At 38.4% G+C, this 23,268-nt stretch overlaps 1 protein-coding gene across 3 annotated transcripts in view; it reads right to left on the bottom strand.

The window, feature by feature from the left end:
* The window catches only part of C4H8orf88 (chromosome 4 C8orf88 homolog), a 24,704-nt gene extending 5,127 nt beyond the window's left edge, over nt 1-19,577 (bottom strand). The window contains exons 1-5 of one of the 3 annotated variants that reach the window (XM_021160283.1): nt 19,448-19,577; nt 13,458-13,556; nt 11,434-11,507; nt 7,670-7,745; nt 3,204-3,310 (exon numbers count right to left, since the gene is read on the bottom strand). In XM_021160283.1, the coding sequence (XP_021015942.1) occupies nt 3,204-3,310; nt 7,670-7,745; nt 11,434-11,507; nt 13,458-13,536 (336 nt within the window). In that variant the 5' untranslated portion in view covers nt 13,537-13,556; nt 19,448-19,577. Of the gene's footprint in view, nt 1-3,164; nt 3,311-7,669; nt 7,746-11,433; nt 11,508-13,457; nt 13,557-19,443 lie in introns of all 3 variants that reach the window. The other 2 variants (XM_029476804.1, XM_021160282.1) reach the window with 2 other exon arrangements.
* Between the last annotated feature and the right edge of the window lie 3,691 nt (nt 19,578-23,268).

The following is a 23,268-nucleotide window of genomic DNA, read 5'->3' as shown; positions in this document are numbered from 1 at the left end:
TATGAACTAACCAGTACCCCGGAGCTCTTGTCTCTAGCTGCATATGTATCAAAAGATGGCCTAGTCAGCCATCACTGGAAAGAGAGGCCCATTGGACTTGCTAACTTTATATGCCCCAGTACAGGGGAACNCCAGGGCCAAAAAGGGGGAGTGGTTGGGTAGGGGATCGGGGGGTGGGGTGGGTATGGGGGACTTTTGAGATAGCATTGGAAATGTAAAGTAGGAAAATACCTAATAAAAAAAAAAAGAGTTAGAACCCAATGTAACTTGGCACCATCAGAACCACCAGCAAGCCCTGGATACCCCAACACACCTGAAAAGCTAGATTCTTACCTAAAATCCCATCTCATGAAGATGATATTTATGACCTCCTTAAGGAGGTCATAAATAAATGCCCTTAAAGAAATAGAGGCGAACACAGGTAAACTGGTAGAAGCCTTTAGAGAGGAAACACATAAGTTCCTTAAAGAAATATAGGAAAATACAAGCAAATGGGTGAAAGAATTGAACAAAACCTTCCAGGATCAAAAGGAAAATAGAAACAATAAAGAAATCACAAAGAAAAGCAACCCTGGAGATGAAAACCTCAGAAAGAGAACAGGAGTGACAGAAGCAAACATCACCAACAGAATACAAGAGATAGAAGAGAGAATCTCAGGCAAAGAAGAAACCACAGAAGATACTGACATAACAGTCAAAAAAATACAAGATACAAAAATGATCCTAAGCCAAAACATCCAGGAAATTCAAGACACAATGAAAAGACCAAGCCTAAGAATAATAGGAATAGAAGAGAGTGAAGATTCCCAATTCAAAGGACCAGAAAACATCTTCAACAAAATCACAGAAGAAAAATTCCCTAACATAAAGATAGAGATGGCCATAAACATACAAGAAGCCCACAGAACACCAAATAGATTGGAAAAGAAAATCTTCCTGTCACATAATAATGAAAACACTAAATACAAGTAACAACGAGAGATTATTAAAAGCTGTAAGGGAAAACAGTCAAGTTACATATAAAAACAGACCTATCAGAATTACACCAGACTTCTTAACAGAGACTTTAAAAACCAGAAGATCTTGGACAAATATCATGCAGGCCATGATAATAAGAGAATACAAATGCCAGTCCAGGCTACTATTCCAACAAAACTCTCAATCATCATAGATAGAGAAACTAAAGTATGCTGAATCTAATAGAAGAGAAAGTGAGAAAGAGCCTTGAACACATCGTTGGCACAGGAAAATTTTCCTTAACAGATCACTAATGGCTCAGGCTCTAGGATCAACAATTGATAAATGGGACCTCATAAAACCGAAAAGTTCTATAAGGCTAAGAACACTGTCAATAGGACAAAATGGCAACCAACAAACTGGGAAAAGATCTTTACCAACTGTACATCTAATACAGGGCTAATATCCAATATAGACAAAGAACTCAAAATGTTAGACTCAAGAAAACCAAATAACCCAATTTAAAAATGGGTGCAACCTGTACAGAGCTTAAAAAAAAAAGGATTCTCAAATGAAGAATCTCAAATGTCTGAGATGCACCTAAAAAAAAAAAAAAAAAAAAAATTCAACATCCTTAGTCATCAGGGATATGCAAATCAAACTGACCCTGAGATTCCACCTTACACCAGTCACAATGGCTATGATAAAAAACTCAGGCATCAGCAGATGCTGGTTAAGATATGGAGAAAGAAGAATGCTCCTCCACGGCTGGTGGGACTGTAAGCTGTTACAAATACTTTGGAAATCAATCCAGTGGCTCCTCAGAAAACTGGAAACAGTTCTGCCTGAAGACCCAGTTCTACCACTACTGGGCATATACCTAAGAGATGCTCCAATATATAACAAGGACGTGTGCTCCGTTATGCTCATAGCAGCCTTATTTATACTAGGGAGAAGCTGGAAACCACCCTGATGTCCCTCAGAGGAAGAATGGGTGCAGAAAATGTGGTACATTTACACAATGGAGTACTACTCAGTTATTAAAAACAACTTCACAAATTCTGCAGGCAAATGGATGGAACTAGAAAATATCATCCTTAGTGAGGTAACCCAAGGAGGAGGAGAAATGGGGTCAGGGACTGTGGGAGGGGGAACCAGGAAGCAGGGACAATGACTGAAAAAAATAAAGGGAATGATGCAGACTGAAAAAAGAAATGCCAAGGCTAGTAGAGACCAAAACAAACAGCCATAAGTCACTGAATGCAGAGTGACTGCTAGGTACATTATTTGTGTTTTAATATGTTATTTGGTTTAATCCTAGCCACACAGAAATCATCATCCTTATCCTCAGTTGCTAAATTACTGTTCAAGGTAAGTCACTGTCCAAGCTGGAAATAGCAATATACAGAGTAGAGCAACAACTTAAACTCACAGATGATAGGAGAACCCATGTCCTTTCCATCCAGCAAAATGTATTACATATATTACTAGGTATATATATTATTATTATTATATATACTTTGATACACTTGGTGGTTTGGCATGGAAATATCAATGGCTAGGTAGCAAAATAAAAGATAACATGAATATCCTGTATAAAAGACAAATTGTGGGGGCTGGTGAGATGGCTCAGTGGTTAAGAGCACTAACTGCTCCTCCAAAGGTCCTGAGTTCAAATCCCAGCAACCACATGGTAGCTCACAACCACCCATAATGAGATCTAATGCCCTCTTCTGATGTGTCTGAAGACAGCTACAGTGTACTTATGTACAGCTACACTGTACTTATGTATAATAATAAATAAAATCTTTAAAAAAAAAGACAAATTGAGCAGAATCAAAGGCCAAACTCATATTTGTACAAGATGTCAGGGCACTCTCCTTTCCTTAAATATTGCTAGGATTACTATATATGCACACACACAAAAAAATAAAACAATTCCCACTTTATATTATGTTATAAAATAAATTCCAGGTAGATTATGGAAGTTAATTAAAAATTAAGATAGAACTTTTAGATTGCAGGATGTATTTTCATAATCTTTCAGTAGAAGAGTTTTACTTTCAGGAAATCAAAATTATTCTGTCTTATTTCTTGAGCACATTTAGATTTTTGTGCTTTTTGTACCACCACTACCTTATAATACAGAAAATTAGAATTTCTTTTAATAATAAAATGTTAAATGTAAAAGCATAGAAGACAAATACCTGAATAGAATTTTGCAATAAGGAAGTGAGGAAACTCACTGGTTTTTGAAGTACAATGGGGTGATCAGGCAGAAAGTCTGGTTTTTTTCTGCAGATGGAAACACTTGAAAGCTTCAACAAGAAATCTCTGCTATATTTAATTCTCTCTGTAGGTATTAAAATTTAAACATAATTATAAAAAATACTATTCCAGATAACTTTTTTACTCCATTTTTGGATGTTGCTAAATTGTCCACTATTTTATTAAAAATCATGGAATATTTGCTGAAAAGATAGAGGAGAAAAAGATCATCAAATCTTCATTTCATGTGGAAAGAATAAAGGAAAAATTAGGTAATATAGGGGTTTACTCAAGTATAGAGAGGTGACTTAATATTATAAAGTATAATAGCATGACCAATAGATACTTCTAATAGCTACTAGTAGATTCAGATCATTCCAAAATGTAACTACTGTGAGCCAATCTAATCACAATCAATACTGCCAAACTAACTCAAAATGTACTATGCTAAGTCAGAGGTTCTCAACCTGTGGGCCACAGCTCCTTTGGTGGTCACATGACTCTTTATGCAGTTGCATGTAAGATGTTTACAATAAGATTCATAACAGTAGCCAAATTACAGTTATAGAATAGCAAGGAAATAGTTTTATGGTCAGGTGTTACCACAACATATTGAACTATATCAAAGGGTCTCTCTCGGCATTAGGACGGTTGAGAACCACTGTGCGAGGTGATGGTCAGGAGATCCAAGACAGGGTCCCGTCTTTGCAGCAACTAACTATTCAAATATCTGCTAATTTCTCATCCAAAACTATCACCAATACTGACAGTATGCTGACACTGACAGCAATGTTTTCAATATTCTAAAGAAACCCAAAGAATTGATGAACTCCTTGCCAGTGCAGGGGAAACCCTAACACGCTCTAATGAAAGGAACTAAATGAATTTACCAGCAGATATGATCAGCAAATGTTAAAAGGAGGTCATTCAAGTACAAGAGAAATGATCCTAGCTGCAAACTTTCCTCTTCAAAGTGGAAGATCAAAGGAAATGATAACAGCCAGCAAAGTACAGCAGATTCCTGCTGTTTCCTCTACATGGCAATAAATAAAATATGTGTCACTGCTCAAGTACTAATGTGCTCTTGTGTGTTTCTACAGTACAGCTATACACGACGACCTGCACCTATGTCTAGGAAATGTATCTTCACCACAGCCTTGAAGTGGTTCAGTAGTAAGAACAAGTAAAAAGGTTGGATATCATAATCCCTAGATTATAACTAGAAAAGAAAAAGTAACTAGGAATCCATTCGAGAAATAAAAATGAAATAACACAAAACCATCTAAAAGTAAACAAAAAATAAAATGAAATTTTAAAAATCATCTATTATCAACAAAAACAAGTAATAAAATAATAGGCCTAAATTCAACTATAACTACACTCACTTTAAATGTGAATAGTCTAAAAAACAAGTAAACTTCTCTAATGAAGGGTCACCTGGAAAATATTTGAGAATCATGGAGTCATACAACCTCTTACAATATTCAATTCTGCATCATAGCACAAAAGCACCAGAGGTAATACATAAACGAAGAGTGCAGCTCTGTTTCAACCTATTTTGCTTTTAAAACAAGCATTTGACCCATAGGTCATGTTCTGACTCCTTTGCCATGCATTGCATAAGTGGATTCAAGTTGACACTAGAAAAAAAAACACTGTAGAAACTGGCATATGGTGAGAAACACTGAAAAAGTCGATAACTAGAAAAAAAAACACTGTAGAAACTGGCATATGGTGAGAAACACTGAAAAAGTCGATAACTAGAAAAAAAAACACTGTAGAAACTGGCATATGGTGAGAAACACTGAAAAAGTCGATAACTAGAAAAAAAAACACTGTACTGCCTGCAAAGGACATATTAAACAAAAATATTTGCATAGAAGGTGCATGTGTATGTATGTATGTATATATTATATATATATCCTATACCATATGATATATATCCTATATCATACCAAGATTAGGAATAAGGAAGCTGACAAGGCTACCTTTTCAGACAAAGAGATGATTATTAATATGTTTTGCATAATACAAATTTTAAAAGACATGAAACAATGTTAACAGAAATAAATTTGAAAAATTAGACAACCTTGTCAAGTATTATAAAACCCTCCTTTCAAAACTGAGAAAATTAAACACAAAAAAATAGCAGTGGACAGCATTTTAAATATTTCATCTAACTAATTATATAAAGATCACACCTACAAAACACTAGTTCATTTTTAATATACTTGGTATAATATACAGATAGCAACTATATACAGGCCAAAACAAGTCTTAATAAATTAAATACTTAAAATAATACAGACTATGTTCTTTAATAACAAAATTAAATTATACCTCTACAATATTACCTACAAAATCTCAAATATCTAACAACTCAAATAATACATTACATTATATATTTATAAGATGAAATAAAAAGGCAATTAAAATTAATTAAACAATTCAAATATAGCATTTAAAATATGTAGAGTGGGACTGGGAAGATGGCTCAAAGGTTAAGAGCCTTGTTACTCTTTCAGAGGACTTGAGTTCAATTCCAGAACCCACTTAGTGACACACAATTAATTGTTTGTAATTCCAGTTCCTGGGAATCTGACATCTACCTCTTGTTTCCACAGGCATCAGGCACACCTTTGGTTCACATAATACATATACTCAGAAAAAAAAATCACATACATTTAAAATGCATAAATCTTTCTCAGCTGTGCAGAATGTGGCTGAAGCACAGCTTCAATGAGAACAATTTCTTCATATTACATCAAAGGCTTGTCTGGTTTGTTTCTTCAGACTTGTCTTTTCTAGTTGTTCATGTGAACTGCGAATAGCTCAAATTTGTTTCTACCTTATTAAAGTGTGCGTTTTGAGAGCTCATCTTCAACTGAAATTTTCTCTCTAGCCAGACTATATCAATCAAGTGTGAAAGTGAAATAAAGCTATTTTCAAAGAGACAAACTCGAAAAAATCAACTATTTAAGACCCTTCTTCTTAAATCTTCTGCAGAAAGTACTGAGCAAAGAGGGGGGAATGAAAAGGCAACAATGTGACCATCAAGGGAAAGCTTGAGTGACATCATGGAAAACAGCCAAGTGTGGAAACGTCCAAGCGTTCCATTCATTGGAATGAGAAGTAGACCATGAGCAGAAGCAGCTTTCTCTCAGCTCTGTAATTCCATTTAAAGTGTAGTCTGTCTGATAGACATTCTGACTGAAACAAACACATAGTGTTTGTCTGTCTGTCTGTCTGTCTGTCTGTCTTTTTTAGTTTTTGAGACAGGTTCTCTGTGTAGTCCTAGTTATCCTAGAACTCACTCTGTAGACTAGGCTGACCTAGAACTCAGAGAGATATGCCTGCCTCTGCCTCCGCAGTGCTGGGATTAAAGGCATGGACCATCACTGCCCAGCTACAAACACATGGTATTTTAAGGTGGTAATACATTCTCCTAAATGATCTATAGATTAAATGCCACCACTACCAAGATTTTAACAGGCTCTATTACACAATTGTAAAACTGATCCAAAAAAGAATGAAGACTCTCAACGAAGCCCAGACAGCCTAAACTATCTTGAAAAACAATGTTGTTGGAGAGTTTATAATTCCAGATATGAAAACTTACTACAAAGCTGCAGTACTCAAGAGTATGGTACCATCATGGGGTAAAAATATAGGACAAAGGGTTAGAACTGACAGCTCATAGATCAACATTGACACCCAAGGCATCTAATTCCTAATAAAGGTTCCAAGGCCACTCAATGAGAAAAAGGTGTTTTTAATACTGGAGAGCTACATGAAAAGAATGAAGCTAGACGCTAATCTCATACTATATCAATAAATTAACTAAAAATGGATCAAACCCCAAAAGTTATAAAAGTATCAAAGTCTAAAGAAAACGGACAATACTCATAAAAGACACCACTCGTTTTTTACATATAATCCTAAAATATAATGAAACAGAATCACACAAGTCAGGCATCATCAAATTAAATGCTAAGCACTGAAAGTAGAAAGTGAGAAAACATGTTCCAGCACAGGGGAAAGAGCAGAAAATCTGGTATCCAGTACCTGACAGAGGTTAGCATTCAAAATGAAGGGAAAGGAAGGGTTGGGGGAGAACACACACACACATACACACATACACACACACATACACACACACATACACACACATCACACATACACACTCACACACACACACACACACACATTAAATCAATAGAGACCACCACAACAAAATTTGATAAAATGTGTAAATAACTGTCCATCTCATTGGAACCACTGTTATTCCAGTGTCTCCTTTAGAGCACAAAAACCAACATAATTGTTAATACCAAGAAATAAAACATAATAGAATTCTTATGTGGGCAAATAGCAAAGAGAGTTAACCTTACTCGAATACTGGGGATCTCTGTGACTAAAGTTGGGAATTCTGGCAAAAGCGTACCTTTTTTAACTGGAGACTGGTGTTGCTGTTGCTCATTAAGACCTTGAGAAAAGGCTTGCATTCCATTCGTCTTACACTGTTGAGTAAGAAAACGAAGTTTTAAACTGAGTTTGAAATGTTTAGGTAATATATATATATTATTTTTACTACCCAGGGGTATTTATCTAAGGCCTAAAATATCAAGGCATACTTGAAGCTAATAAGCCATAATGATAAGCTTGTGTTTTAAATTGAACAGAAAGCTGGTATCCTGATGCACACTGACAGCCCCAGCACTTAGGTGGCAGAGGTTCAAGCGTTGTGAGTTCAGGGTCAGTCTGGGCTACAGAGGGAAACAAGAGTTTCAAGTCAATCTCAGCTCACATCTCCCTATGAGCAGCCACACAGGGGAGCCCCAGTGTTTCCTTAAGCAATATAGTTAATGCCATTGTCCTTGATTAGAAAGCATAAGTAGACGGTATGACCCTACTTCTCTTTATTATTATTATTATTATTATTACTACTATTAGATGTTTTCTTCATTTACATTTCAAATGTTATCCCGAAAGTCCCCTATACCCTCTCCCCGCCCTGCTCTCCTACCCACCCACTCCTACTTCTTGGCCCTGGCATTCTCCTGTACTGGGGAATATAAAGTTTGCAAGACCTAGGGGCCTCTCTTTCCAATGATGGCCGACTAGGCCATCTTCTGCTACATATGCAGCTAGAGACATGAGCTCTGGGGTACTGGTTAGTTCATATTGTTGATCCACCTATAGGGTTGCAGACCCCTTCAGCTCTTTGGGTACTTTCTCTAGCTATTCCATTGGGGGGCCCTTCTGAAACCACACATTTGGTTGTAGGACACAAACATCAAGCTGGAACTAAACTAAAAATGTCCTTGCCACTGGCTAGCTTTTTATAGTGCCAAAAGATAGACTATAGACTATGGTGGAAGTAATCATCAATGGTCTTACCCACTGATAAACCCTGTATGCTAGATCGTAGCGACCTATCAGTCAAGATGGGACCAGTAGTGAAATTGAAGCATGCACATTACACAGTTAACTAGGCACATTTTCATAAGATTTCAGGCCCACTTCACAGAAGAGTTCAGACCTGCTATTATAAGCCTGATCAAAAGCCCATGGCCTGTGAAATAATGTGCTCTATGGGGAAAATTTACTACTGTTGCTTTGGACATACATGGACATATCTAACTACTTTCTAAATATGTATGCGTTCATCACTAATAGCGCTGCTCTCATCCTTGGTCATGCCTAATTACAAACACTGCATGCTGTGTAATATGACATGCCAGTATAGATGTGATCATCAGTGAAACGGTGGCGAGATTGGTGTGCAGTTAACTAAGCGCATTCGGACGGGATGGGGAGTACTTAACTCAGATTCACACCTGGACAAAATGAATGTTGACTACCTGGCCCTAACTGGAACACCAGTGTTTTCCCCATACCTCAAGACTTGGGGAATATCCTCAAAGAGGGGGTGAAAAAGATAAGAGACTGTTATGAAATGCTTTCTTCCGGATATGGCATGGCCATTGTACACACAAACCCCGAAGAAGCTATGGTTATCTGTACAAGACCTGCACAAGACTGAGCCCTTCAACATTCTAGAATGGCTGGTTGAGGGGGTTCCAGGCAAGATGGGGACTACTGACAGTCAATGGCAGCTGAAAGAGAGGAAGTTATTTTTCTTTGGATGTGCAGCCACTGGTCAGGGGTCCATGACCCAGTAACAATCCCCATGCCCCACACACAGGCAAGCAACACTAACTAAACTCCAGGGACTGTAACACACACACACACACACACTGTCCACAAATAAATGTAAAAGTATATTTCTATCTAAAATTTGAGTAAATGATCATTAACTGTGAAACAGCTACTTCAAAGCAAGGTCTAACATCAAACTCAAAGATAAAATTATACTTTGTCATGCTTATTCTTATTAAAATAACAATTCTCTAAAATGTTTCATACATGTAAATAGTATACTTAAAGTTTTTCAAAGTGATTATATGTTATATTAACTGTCATAATCATACAAAGGTAAGCACGATTGCCATGTTTATAGTCAAAATAAAGACCAGATGAGTTTGGTAATGAAGGCAAAATGCCAGATCATATATATGTAAAGGATGTTTGGAAACTTGGTACTCCTATGTGTAGCTATGAAGGCTATGTACCTAAAGAGGACCCTTCATCACACTGATGTTGACTTTTAACAGAGACAAAATATAAAACACCTATACTTCTATCATATTTTCCTATCATATTCCTATTATATTTTTGCTTTTTTTTTCTAATTCTTACAAAGATGCTAAGTCTGTTGACCATGACCTGATGAAAACATTCCCTTAAGGAGCAGAGGGTACCCATGACCAAGGAGCACTGCGGTTTGAATTGAAAATACAAAGAAAAACATGACATCATTGAAATTCAAAAATTCCCAAATATGATACACCTCTGTCACAGACCATGTCCTTGAAAATATTTCTGAGTATGTAAGAACAATAATCAAAACCCAAAATACATTTAAAAGGCACATAAGTTGATAAGAAGGCATCATAAGTTAAAATGGGAACTAATGGGAACTGGCAGCTCTCTCTCTCTCTCTCTCTCTCTCTCTCTCTCTCTCTCTCTCTCTCACACACACACACACACACACACACACACACACACACATGTAAAAAATTACATTGGTCAAACGCAACGCACAAAAAGATACCCCAGTTCTCATGCACAGAGAATAACAATCAAAATCAGCAAAGGTACCCTTTATAAACACTCAGCAAGTAAAAAACTTTATGTCTGATAACAAAATAAGGAGCTTGCTAAGGTAACAGAGCTCCATTTAGTCCACAGACAGCTCACTTCAGCTGATAATAAGATGAAGGGAGAACACTGTTTAACACAGTAGTTCTCTTCCTGTATATTGTTGCTACTGTTTGTGGTTGTAATTGCAAAGAGCTTTTCACAGTCGAAAGAGAGGAAATGCAATGGAGAATCTTTATAACGTTCCTTATAAAACTGAAACATCTGTCCAGCAAAAGAAAATGCGCCAAAAAGCTATGTTCATGGAAGCTAAAGTATTTTTCTCCATCAGCTCCCACAGAACTGCTCTATTTGTTAAAGAGTTGCCTAGCATTCTAATTATGTTAATATTTGTTCACCCACAGCCTGTTTCTGGAAGTATCTGCATGAGAACAGCTACTATGTTAGTAGGAACTAAGACACCAGGGACCCGCCATAGGCTAGAAAGAAACTTGCACTAAGGATCACACTTCACGTATTTCATTTTTATACATAAACATTAATATGAAAAAACTTAAAAAGCAGTTAAAATAATTCTATGATAGGAAAAATTTAAAACATATTCATGAAATGGAAGTAACAACCAGAATAGTTAGCTCTGAGGGTAGAGAGAAAATGAGATTAATTTTAGAAAGATACACAAGGTTTTGTGAATTGTCAGGCTTTTGTTTTTTCAATTTTTTAAACAAATATAGGAAAATATTTATATTTTAAAATGCTGAGTAAGAATGCCGGTGGCATGCAATCCTTAATAGATGTATGGAAAACATAGAATGCACTGAACACACGATCTTGCACACAGCCACCTAGCATGTCATTTTACAGTCTATAATGTGTGTGTATACATTACACACTCTCTCTCTCCCTCCCTCTCTCTCTCTCTCACCGTGTACTGGGCCACTGCGCTGCTCCCTGGCCCAACCTGCTATCATATCTAAGACTTACTCTGCCCACTCCACTTTGTAAGCATTGAGTGCTGCATGGATATTCATTCTGAAAGTTGAAAGGGAACACTGGTCCTGTTAGGAAAGGGAAATTGTTTTAAAATTCACACATACAATAAATTACATACTACAGTCTAAAAAGCATCTGTGTTTGTGACGTCTTTGACAGTTACAAAATTTTATGATGGCTTATTTTTTGACAAGTATTTATTCGATGTTCCCATATCCAGCTTATTAAGAGATAGGAAATTAAGCATGACAAGAGTTTGTGATCTAAAACCCAAGCTTACAAGTAATGATTATTGGATAATTTCATCCACAGTAAACTATACTCTTACTGTGAGCTTTTGAGAGATCACTGAGGTGCCATATTTGATTGTGGATACCAGGAAGTCTTCACAAAGCAAGTAAGTATTTAATCTGCATTGGAGGAAAAAGAAAATTCTTCTAGGGGCCTGAGCTGTGCAATGTATAGAGATGTGTCAAGAAAGCCCCAAATTGATTGATTTATATATGTTTAGCTTTGTATCTACCAAGTCTCAAACTCATTGTCATTTAATCTTAAATGTATTATACTTCTGTTAGAGATCAGGGGCACCCTGTGGTCCTTCCCATTCACCTACATCACAGCTTTGGAGGGAAGGGGTCAGTGAGAATCTGCAAAATGGAGATGGAGAAACTGCAGACAGTTGTTCGTCACAGAAAGGAACAGCTGCCCATGGCTTCCCATCATTCACTCTATGATAAACTGAAAATCTGACTCTCAACAGCTTCCAGTACACAGAGGGCACAGCATCCGCACATGAGATCCATTAAGTTCCTTGTCAGTGCTAAGGCACAAACAATGATCTAGCAGGAAGCATGGTTTAGTGCAGATGAGTTTCCTTATAGGGCCCAAGGTTGGAAGCAGGCTGGTTGCATGTCTACATTTACTGCTTCATTTTCATAGAAATAAAAGGAGCATGCTTTTTTCCTTTATTAGCCAGTCCATTAATCCAGTGGAGCAGATTAGACTGAAGATATTTTAAGGTTGTTTTTATGTGTACCACTGAATTTAGACCACAGAAGTCACTCTAGCAGTAAAGCATTTATTTCAAAGCTATGTCCAAAGCACAGTTTTGTGAACAGAAAGAAAACTGTTTAAGATTGGGAAGGGGTTGAGCAGGGAAGGAACTCACATGTGTCAGGCAAGCATTCTGAGTTATATCTCGAGCCAGTTTGTATTTTTAATTTTTTATTAAATTTATCTACTTATTCAGTGTGTGTGTGTGTGTGTGTGTGTGTATGTGTGTGTGTACATGTGAGTGTATATACACGTACACATACATGTATAGGTCAGAGCACAACTTGCAGGAGTCACCTCTCTCTTTCCACCATGTTGGTCCCAGAGGTCCCATCATGGTTATAAGTTGCCCAATTAGACTTGAATTCTCTCAATGGCCCAAATAAACCTTGACTATGTAAGTTCTTGCCTTAACTTTTCAGAGAGTTGGATTATAGGCCTGAGCTATGAGGCCAGGCTTGCTTTTACATTGCTATTATTTAGACCACTGGAACTGGATACTTGCTCAAGCACACCTCTAACTCCTGCTGGCATTCCAGGTACAACACAGTAACTCCAGGCATTGTTTGCTGCTAAGACAGTTGTTCTATGTGTTTTACAAGACTAATTCTGCTATTCACAACAACAATCACAAGGTAAAAATAATTTATGTGGAAGGGTGTCTCTCTGACCAGAGACCAGTTAACTATACAATGAGACATTTTTAAAAAAAAAACAATAACAACATGAAAAAAAAAAAAAGCTAGCTATTTTCAGTAAGGAGTTATTCTCCAACCTGGCTGGTCGGTTAGACATAGGACTGGTAGATACTAACAACCTCTTTAGCTTTACACAGCATTTGTAAACTCTTCCAACCGAAGAGATCATTAGTTTTTATTACCTTTTAAAATCCACCTCAAATAATTACTTTATAAATGACTAATTAGCTTTTAATAAATTGAATTAAATACTCCACTACTCACCTGGAGGAGAAGAGAGATGACGAACAGGTCTTGCTGGTTGAAGCGGTTTGCCAATCAATTTTTTTGTTTCCATTGTCATAAAGACCTTGAGGTTCCATACTTTAATAGGGAAAAACACATTTTTATGTTTTAGACAAAATAATTAAGAGTGTTTATACCCTTTATATATATGCAAACAACCACAATACTCGTTTGAAAATATTTAAGTGGAAACAGGCATAAAACCCATTTAAAATATTCAACAACCAGATTTCTATATTGGTCTCACCACAGTTATACAATCCAGCTTTAAGATATTTTCTCAACCCTTTAGAATTGTTTCCTGCCTGTTTGCTGCCTCTTCTGGCCACTTTGATCCCTCTTCTGTTCTTCAATGATAAACTTAAGGCTGGTTATATTTAGCTTTAGTCTTCTTAGCTAAACTCTTTGATGTTCATGTCTATAGCAACCACAGACACATGATAATGTAATGTATACCTTTAGCCTTTATGTCCTAAACTCTAGACCTACTTTTTTCATTGTCTCCTGCTATTGCAATTTCTACAGTATTACTGGGACATCAATTAAACATCTCCAAAATGAAATTAAGAGCTGTGGTATCAAAAATCTTCTTCCTGGAACTTCATTACTGACTCCCTTAAATACTTTACTAAACACACCTTCAGTGTGATGGCCTAAGTCACTCTGACTCCTGTCCATTTTTCTGTCAAAAGATATCTCACACATTTTCACCAATTCTCCCACTACTCCTTGACCATCTTTTAAGCAGATGTAAATGCTCCCCACATGTGACCTTGGGACACCAAGGATAGGTCCACATTATGGCCTTTAGAGGACACTGGAGAGTACTATAAACTATATTTCTTCCATTCTAGACAAAAGTGAAAAACAGGTTTTTCTTAATGAAGAAACATTTATTCACCTGATATCCCCTACAAAATACAAAACATGCATAAAACAAGCCATTCCTTGAGCAAGTAAATAAATACTGCCATCTTTTGAATTGTGGTCACTTTATATACACTTAAGCTTTAAAAACAGGCCTGAAGGCCTGTAATCACTACTACTTTGATGAGGCAGGAGGATTGCAAGGCCAGCCTAAGCAACTTAGCAAGATCCTGCCTGAAAAATAAAACATTTAAAAACAGAATATATCTCAAGGGTAATATTCTTGCCTCCAGTATGCAAGGGTCTAGGTTAGTTCCCTAGAACCTACCAAAACAAAACAAAAATATTGCCCACCAGTTCAAAATCTTCTGCACTAAGAACAGAAAGTGTTTATATGCATAGCATGCATAAAAAACCACTTATATACATATTATTATTACAAACAACTCTGTAATTGAGGAATCACTCATAGAACTCAGGCATAGTGGTATGCCCTATAATCCACCACTCAGAAAGCTAAGGCAGGAAGATTGCAAGTTAAAGGCCACATTGGGCCATCTAGTTAAATTCAAAGCCATCGGCGGTACCTGGCACATGACTCAAAATAAATCATTTGTACATAAGCATACCTGTATTCATACCATACCTCTAACACCTAGCAATAGACAGTAGATAATAACCATCTTGACTTTCTAGGTTTGATGTAAATACAAATATAACTTACATAAATCACTTAGAATACAGTTATTACATAATACAGTAAAAGGTAATTTGTCATTCTCATTTTATAATTAAGGTGTAGAGAAATAATGTAATAACCCAAAGTCAACAAATTGTGGCTTTACCCATGCAGAGTCAATACTCTAGGACAGTGATTCTCATGGGTCGCACCCCTTGTAGTGGTAGAATGACTCTTTCACAGGGGTCCCATATCAGATATCCTGCATATCAGATATTTATAATTCTTAACAGTAGCAAAATTACAGTTATAAAGCAGTAATGAAATAATTTATGATTGGGAGTCACCACAACTGGAGGAACTGTATTAAAGGGTCTCAGCTTTAGGAAGGTTCAGAACCACTGCTATAGAGAAACTGTTGCCTCAACCTTCTAACCATCCCACAACTTCTTGATAAGAAGGCTTTTCCTATTTTCCCAAAACAGTTCTGTTACCTCTTCCAATCTAGTACTTACACATTGCAACTACTTTCAGAATTTCATACACATGTTCAATGATACAACTCTCTATTCCCCTCCAACAGCCCCTCCACTCCCAGTCCCTCACCAACTATTAAATTCCAGTTCTCTCTTTCATGAATGCATCTAATGTGAGCCAGGCCTCCTTGATCATGGATATTCGGGAGGTTGTTGAATGGCAGTTATTCTGTTTTACCATGAACAGAAATCCAACTATGTCTCTAGACTCTTTCTCTCCCTGCTCCTCTTAGCCCACGTGGTTATTCATCTTTCAGGACCAAAATCAAGGTGCCGCTATTTCCTTAAAAGGGTTTCTTTGACTCTTAACACATAGCTTAAAGCAGTGTTTTAGAACTAGGTCTCAATTGTCTTTTCATCCTGTTACCCACGACATAGTTTTACTATGTAAGCCAAGAAAGTCTAAGACTTTCTCATTATAACTAAATCTACATGGTACAAGGCTTCCTAAATTCTAGTATGCATCAAAATAAGACAAAAGTAGGACCTTGGTAAGCTTTATACTGGTCATCTAAAAAAATGATGTCCTTAAGCAAAATGTAAGGCCTATTAACATTTCCTTAAGTATAAGCTATGATTACTAACTACTATTTTGTTCCAAGATGTTTTCTTTTATTTAAAAGTCTCTGGAGCTCCATAATTCTAACATTACAATAATAAATGTAATCCCTCTAAGTCAGTCATGCTAACTCACCTCGGAGTTAATTTTTCCTGAAATGTGGAGATAAGCCAACCAGCACACCTCTAGTATTTATCTTTCTTTCTTATGTTTCTGCTAACTAGAACTGTTTTAACGTAACAATTAGCCTTCTAAACCAGTGGCTCTCAGCCTTCCTAATATCGTGACCCTTTAATAGATGTTATGGTGACTCTCAACTATAAAATTATATTTGTCACTACTTCATAACTTTAATTTTGCTACTGTTTTCAATCATAATGTCAATATTTTGGGAGACATGTTTGCCAAAGATATTGCAACCCGCTTTGAGAACTGCTATAAACAAATCAACACTGTATTTGTTCATAAATACAACACTGATTTAACAGGAAACAAAAAACAACTATATATTGACTATTTTCTATGTAGAATATTTAAAATAATGATCAAAACCCTCCGTTGTGAATTATTAATGATACGTGTTTCTTCACTTAATGGTTATACTAACAATTCTGATGTGATCACACAGTCACTTTCCGCCCCGTTTCCCATATGAACTAGTGAATCTGAGTACAAAAGCATAGAAGACCTTGGCACACAGGTCCTTGTTTTCCATTGCTCAGCTGAAACTGAACTGCAGACTGTGAAGTCTCTTCCAGCTGCTGAGCAAGGCAAATCCATACTATTCAAACTGGGGGATTTCAAGAGTTAGGGAGTTACAGATTTTGCAAAAACAATAAACATAAAACAAAGCCCCTTTAGTGACACCTACCTTTCAGTTGGCAGTACAAAAGAGAACACCTAGGTGTCTCCATATTAACTCATAGCAGTCAAGAAATTAGAAAATATAGTCCACACATACTTTTTAATTTTTTTTTTTTTTTTTTTTTTTTTTTTTTTGCAAAGTGCTTGCACAGAAACACTGGCATTACAGGGAGTGAGTTAGAAATCACAATGCAGAGAGTACTTATTTTAATAATTAAAGGGTTAAATATTTACAAGATAATCATCACGTCAAATTGAGCGACAGGATGATGACCAAGAGAAGACTCCATTTAGTTAGAGCTCCATTTAGTTAAAAATAATAGAGGCTTAGCTGAACTACTAAGTCTATATATAAAACAACTTCAGATTTTAATGCCGGTTTCATTTGAGAGCTTAAAAGTTTTCTTGATGCTGCCAGTGCTACCACCAGGGATTCACCATCAACTTGTGTAAAGGATGGTAGCTGCACTGGTAAGGATACATAACACAGAAGTTGTTTCTTTGTTCAGACATTTGACTCCACTGTTACATGCAAGTATTTTATGTATTGATGAAAAGTTAACTAGGAGACATATATGTTAAAGCCTTGCTGAATAAATTGTGTGTGCTAATATTTTCCATTTCCTCAATTTATATTTTTTCTTAGATTATTAGATTGTGACAAGTTTTCTTCATACTAACCATAATGTGGAGTTTAAGAGACCTAGGGGTGGGTGTGTGGCTCAGGTGGCATGCAACTTGCCTTTTAAAATGCAAATAAAGTTTGTGACCTAGATTTTTTTAAGGTTATTTGGCATAATATCTCAAAATATTCGTTCAAAATATATTCAAGTGGTTGCTAAAGTTCCTTTCAAGCTTCAATAACGCATTATCTTGAAGGATAAGCTGCTTATGAGTGCAATCGGTAGACTATTACTAGGGCTATTCGTCAGGAAACTTGTAGCTGCTATTCCACATGTGATGAGCCTAACTATAGCCCACGTTCCCTTTTCTGTTTTGCAGAGGTTGTTCTCATTAATTCTGAAATTACGAACTAACTAGAATTTTCTAAAATATAGTAGAATCAGCACATAAACTGATCAGTTTGTAGGCAGTCAGTATTGAGCATAGATACTTTAAATTAAAACGCCATTTTTAGCTGTTACCATATCCTATAGACCTTACAAAGTTAACACTGAGCTATACATTAACTGTTCAAAGTCATTAGTCCCACCTTACAGATGAGAACCACGCGATCCAGAAACCCAACTCTATGTAGCTACTCACTCAAGAAGTGAGGATTTGACTACAAAATTCGCCCATCCCTGAAGTTGTTTCTTTGTTCAGACATTTGACTCCACTGTTACATGCAAGTATTTTATGTATTGATGAAAAGTTAACTAGGAGACATATTTGTTAAAGCCTTGCTGAATAAATTGTGTGTGCTAATATTTTCCATTTCCTCAATTTATATTTTTTTCTTAGATTATTAGATTGTGACAAGTTTTTTTCATACTAACCATAATGTGGAGTTTAAGAGACCTAGGGGTGGGTGTGTGGCTCAGGTGGCATACTACTTGCCTGTCATGAAGCCCTGGGTTTGATCCCCAGCATAAGACCTGGTATGATGGTTCACACCTATAATCACAGCATTGAGATCAGGAATTCAAACTCTTCCTCAGCCTCAGAGTGAATTAAGAGGCCAGTCAGGGCTAGATACGCTGAGTACAAAAATTAACATTTCCCTTTTAATTTCTTGGCTTCTTGGGGCTAAGGATGTAACTCCATATGGTTAAGCGCTTCCCCAGGCTGTGTGAAGTCTTGGATTCTACTCCCAGCGCTACCAAAATAAATACATAAATTCTAGTACATTTTTAAAAGGATCACTTTTATTTACCTTCAGTGTATTTCCCAAATGAAAACTCGTTAAGATTTCAATTTTCTACTTCGAAATTCTACACTTCAAAGTATTCCTTAAAAACGAACGCGGCTAACAAACAAACAAACAAAACCCCTGTCCTGATAAAATAGCCTAAAAGTAACACACTATAGACGAACGGGCTATAGAATCCACCATTAGGTAGTGAAACGCATTGGGTAGTGAAAACTACTATATATAGATTCTCATAATCCAATTGGCCTATTAGGTTTAAAAAACTAACAGCTACAGGTAGCATCACAGTTTCCATATCTTCTCTAAAAAACCTGGAGAGGACTAAAAGCGGGGGCGGGGGGTTGTTTGTTTTGTTGTTTGTGTTTTGAGCATCTCTCAGAAAAGGCCACAACGAAAGGCATCGCTGAGACGAGCGGTCCAGGCAACAGGTGTGCATGGCGGGCGCCCTTCGGGACAGTCTCAGTGGCGGGCACCTGCGGGCGAGCCGGAGGCGGCCGAGGTTGCCCTGCCTCCGGCCCTCCTGCCCGCGACCCCGCGGTGCCCGCAGCCCACCCGGCGCCGGGTCAGTGCGGGCGGCCTCCCCTTACCTACCGCCTCAAGACCCAGGAGGGTTTCCGGCGCGGCGTCGCGGCGCTCAGCCCAGACACGGCGGCCGAGCGCCCGGCTGCCGTCGGGGGAACGGCTCCCGCCGCGCGTCGCCTCGCGGCCTGGGTCGCCGCGGTAGCCGGCTGGGGGCGGGGCGCGGGCGCGGGCCTGGGCGGGCGGGGCTCCGGGGGCAGGACCGTTAAACCGGCGGCGCGCGAGCGTCGGGGCCAGGGGCCAGGGGCGGCGAGCGAGGCGCGCGCACGGTGGGCGGCGACCTCCGGGGGGGCGGGGCGCACGGGCGAGCTCGCCCTCGACGGGGCGCCCGCTTGAACGGCCTCGGGCTCCGAGCTCCGAGCTCCGAGGTCCTTCCTCGCGGGACCGCTAGGCAGCGGGTCAGCGCGGCGTGGTGGAGCGGACCGGTGGGGTGCGAGCCAGCCCGCCTCTGTGAGGGAGGCCGACGCGGTGGGAGAGGCTGGGTCTGAGGAAAGCCCTGTCTGTGACCCAAGCTCTGGAGCAGGCGCCCAAATCCTTTGTTTCCCCGGGGGCTGGCAGCAGCTCTACCTAGTAGGTGCTGTGGATTCCAGCTGTCGACAAGGATGGTTGTTGAGAAATGGAGTCCAGCCAGCAGGCATACACATTTTTATCATATGACTTTTCTGTTGCTGTGTCCAAAAACAAACAAACAAAAAAACACCACAAAAAAAAAAAAAAAACCTAACGGGACGGTCTGTTTGGCTCACAGATTGAGGATATAGTCTCCGATGGTGAAGTCCGATGGTGAAGAAGGTATGGCAAGAGCAGAGGTGAATTGAACACCATCTCGCTTCCATTCACTCAGCCCTGCAAGCCTTTCTCAGCCTCATCCCAGTCTAGAAACTCCCTCAGCCGTACCCAGAGGTTTGTTGCCTAGGTGATTCTAGATCTCAATTGACAATATCACACTATGCAGATTACAGTCCTGAAAGGTTCAAATTAGCTAATCAAAGTCAATTTGAATACAAATCCATTCTTTGCCATCTTCAGTCTCTTGTGAATTTTTTCACCTCAGCATGTCCATAGGCCTGTGATGGTGGACCTAAAGATGTGTGTGTGTGTGTGTGTGTGTGTGTGTGTAGAGAGAGAGAGAGAGAGAGAGAGAGGCAGACAGGCAGGCAGGCAGGCATGGGATGATGGCAGGGTACAGACAAGCCCTCACAGAACTTAATACAAAGGGACACAAAGTCAGTTTTGTGGTCTGGGTAAGTACTGGATAAGTAAGTACTGGGTAAGTACTGGATAAGTAAGTACTGGGTAAGTACTGGATAGGCAAGTACTGGGTAAGTACTGGAATAGAACATAAAGGAGTACAGTAGAAAGATAGCTCAGCTGACACTCAGGCCTTAGGCAAACGTGTTCCTGGGAAGGCAATGCTTCCGTTGTTTCAGATATCTGGAATCATATGTATCATATATATACATATGAGGTAGGCTTGGGATCAGAAATAAGTTAAGCTGAGACTTACATAGATAAGACTAATTTGGCATGTTTAGTTTGTAATATCAAAATTATACAGAAAATGTACACTGGTTTAATATAGCATATGCATACACATATTTCATACACATTATAAATTGGAGAATTAAGAAAAATAGAGCAGTTTAAGAAACTTTAGGAAAAACTTGCACATTTCCAAAGAAAGCCACTGTACCTGAATCACTGAAAATTCAGGGCAATAACAAATTTTACTCATTTAATTGAAGTTCTTTTTCCCCTAATTTGAAGGCTAAAGCACATCTAACAAGAAGGGAACAAGACCCATGAGCTGACAAGTAGAGTGTGGTATAGGTAGTGGAAGTGTTCCTATGAAATCAAAGAATTACAAAAAAGACAATGTTGGAGGGTTAATAAAAAAAATTTAAAAAAATAAAATAAAAGGCCCATAAAAGGCCCCGTAGGAGAAGTAAGGCCTGAGGAGAATGTTCAAGCAGATTCTATCTTGTATCTTGGGTATTCTAAGTTTCTGGGCTAATATCCACTTATCAGTGAGTACATATCATGTGAGTTCCCAGGGCCTAGCAAACACAGAAGTGGATGCTCACAGACAGCTATTGGATGGATCACAAGGGCCCCCAATGGAGGAGCTAGAGAAAGTACCCAAGGAGCTAAAGGGATCTGAAATCCTATAGGTGGAACAATAATATGAACTAACTAGTACCCCCCAGAGCTCGTGTTTCTAGCTGCATATGTATCAAAAGATGGCCTAGTCGGCCATCAGTGGAAAGAGAGGCCCATCAGTCTTGCAAACTTTATATGCCTCAGTACAGGGGAACGCCAGGGCCAAGAAGTGGGAAGGGGAAGGGGGGCATGGGGGAACTTTTGGGATTACAACTTTTGGGATGTAAATGAAGAAAATACCTTATTTAAAAAAAAAAAAAAGAAAAAAGTGGCAAATGATACGCCCTCTATAGGACACGTCATTGGCTGCATCTGATACAGTACTGACTAGAACATTTCAATTCAAGCGGCGCACATTTAGCAAAATATAAACAGGATAAAACTTAAATGTATAAGTCAGCATGTAAAATTAACTGAAGACATTTACAGACTTGTTTTTAAGCATGTTGGGCTCTTCCATAACTATTTTAACTATCATTACAAAAAAAAAATTCAGTTATATTGTTTAAGGCTCAATCCATGTCAGTTTTCTTATACTTAACAATATTTCCACTCAGTCTTCCTACTGTTTAGTTATTAAAAGAAAACATGTTAAATAAATTAAATGATTTATATTTGATGTAGTTGTATATTTCAATACATTTTTGGGCTTTATTCTGTTGGAAAAGCTTTCAATTAACATTCCCATTAATTTTGATAAAAAGAGGACATAAGACCCAAAGTCACTAACTAAAATGTGAAGTGCAGTAAAATCTCATACAGTAGAAGGGAGGTGAGCTTTGAAAACTGCCGTCACTTAGTGGTCTTCCCCAACTTACCCTCTTCAGAATCTCATGGGTGTGGTGGACATTTAATGTATGCATACATGAGCATACATACATATACAAAAACACACACATATATGAATATATATTCACATATGGGGGTCAATCTGGTGCACAGTATTTTAAACAGACACATATCAGAATCACTTAGTGCCTAGCAGTGATTGCTTTGTAGAGTGATTTAAAATCAGCCTTGGAAGGACTCCAGGAGAGCATGTCCGTGCTCTCTGTAAAACAGAAAAAAGCACATTTCCCTCCTTACCTCCTGTAAATGCACAGCATGTTTTGAGGCACTAGAACAGTAAACACTCACATGTGTCATTATTAAATTCTTTTCTTTTCTCCTAAAATAACAGATATGTTCACAAAAGATTCTCAGAAGAACCTAATCAGAGCTGGTGAGAAGACTCGGTTGGGTAGAAATACTTGCTGCACAAGTCAGATCTCAGGAGCCGAGCCACAGAATCATGAGGAGCAGTACTGACTCCCAAAGTTGTCCTCTGGTCCCACCACATGCATCATGACACATGAACGAACACACAGACACACACACACACCAATAATAAAACACTTTTAAAAAGAAAATGTCTAGATCGGGGCACAAGTCCCTTCCATCCACTCTGGCACCAGGGTTCCTTGCGCACTGAGTTCCCGGACACCCCCAAGGTCATCACAGGACCCTCCATGGGATCTTAAGACCTCTGGTGAGTGGAACATAACTTCTGCCAGGAGGCAGGTTGGAACACCAGATATCTGGGCACCTTCGCTGCAAGAGGAGAGCTTGCCTGCAGAGAGTACTTTGACCATTGAAACTCAGGGAGAGCTAGTCTCCCAGGTTGGCTGATAGAG

The sequence above is a fragment of the Mus caroli genome, chromosome 4, assembly GCF_900094665.2.
Source record: "Mus caroli chromosome 4, CAROLI_EIJ_v1.1, whole genome shotgun sequence".
Classification (NCBI taxonomy): Eukaryota; Metazoa; Chordata; class Mammalia; order Rodentia; family Muridae; genus Mus; species Mus caroli.
The sequence above is the reverse complement of the archived record's forward strand: the minus strand, read 5'-3'. Positions and strand labels throughout refer to the sequence as shown.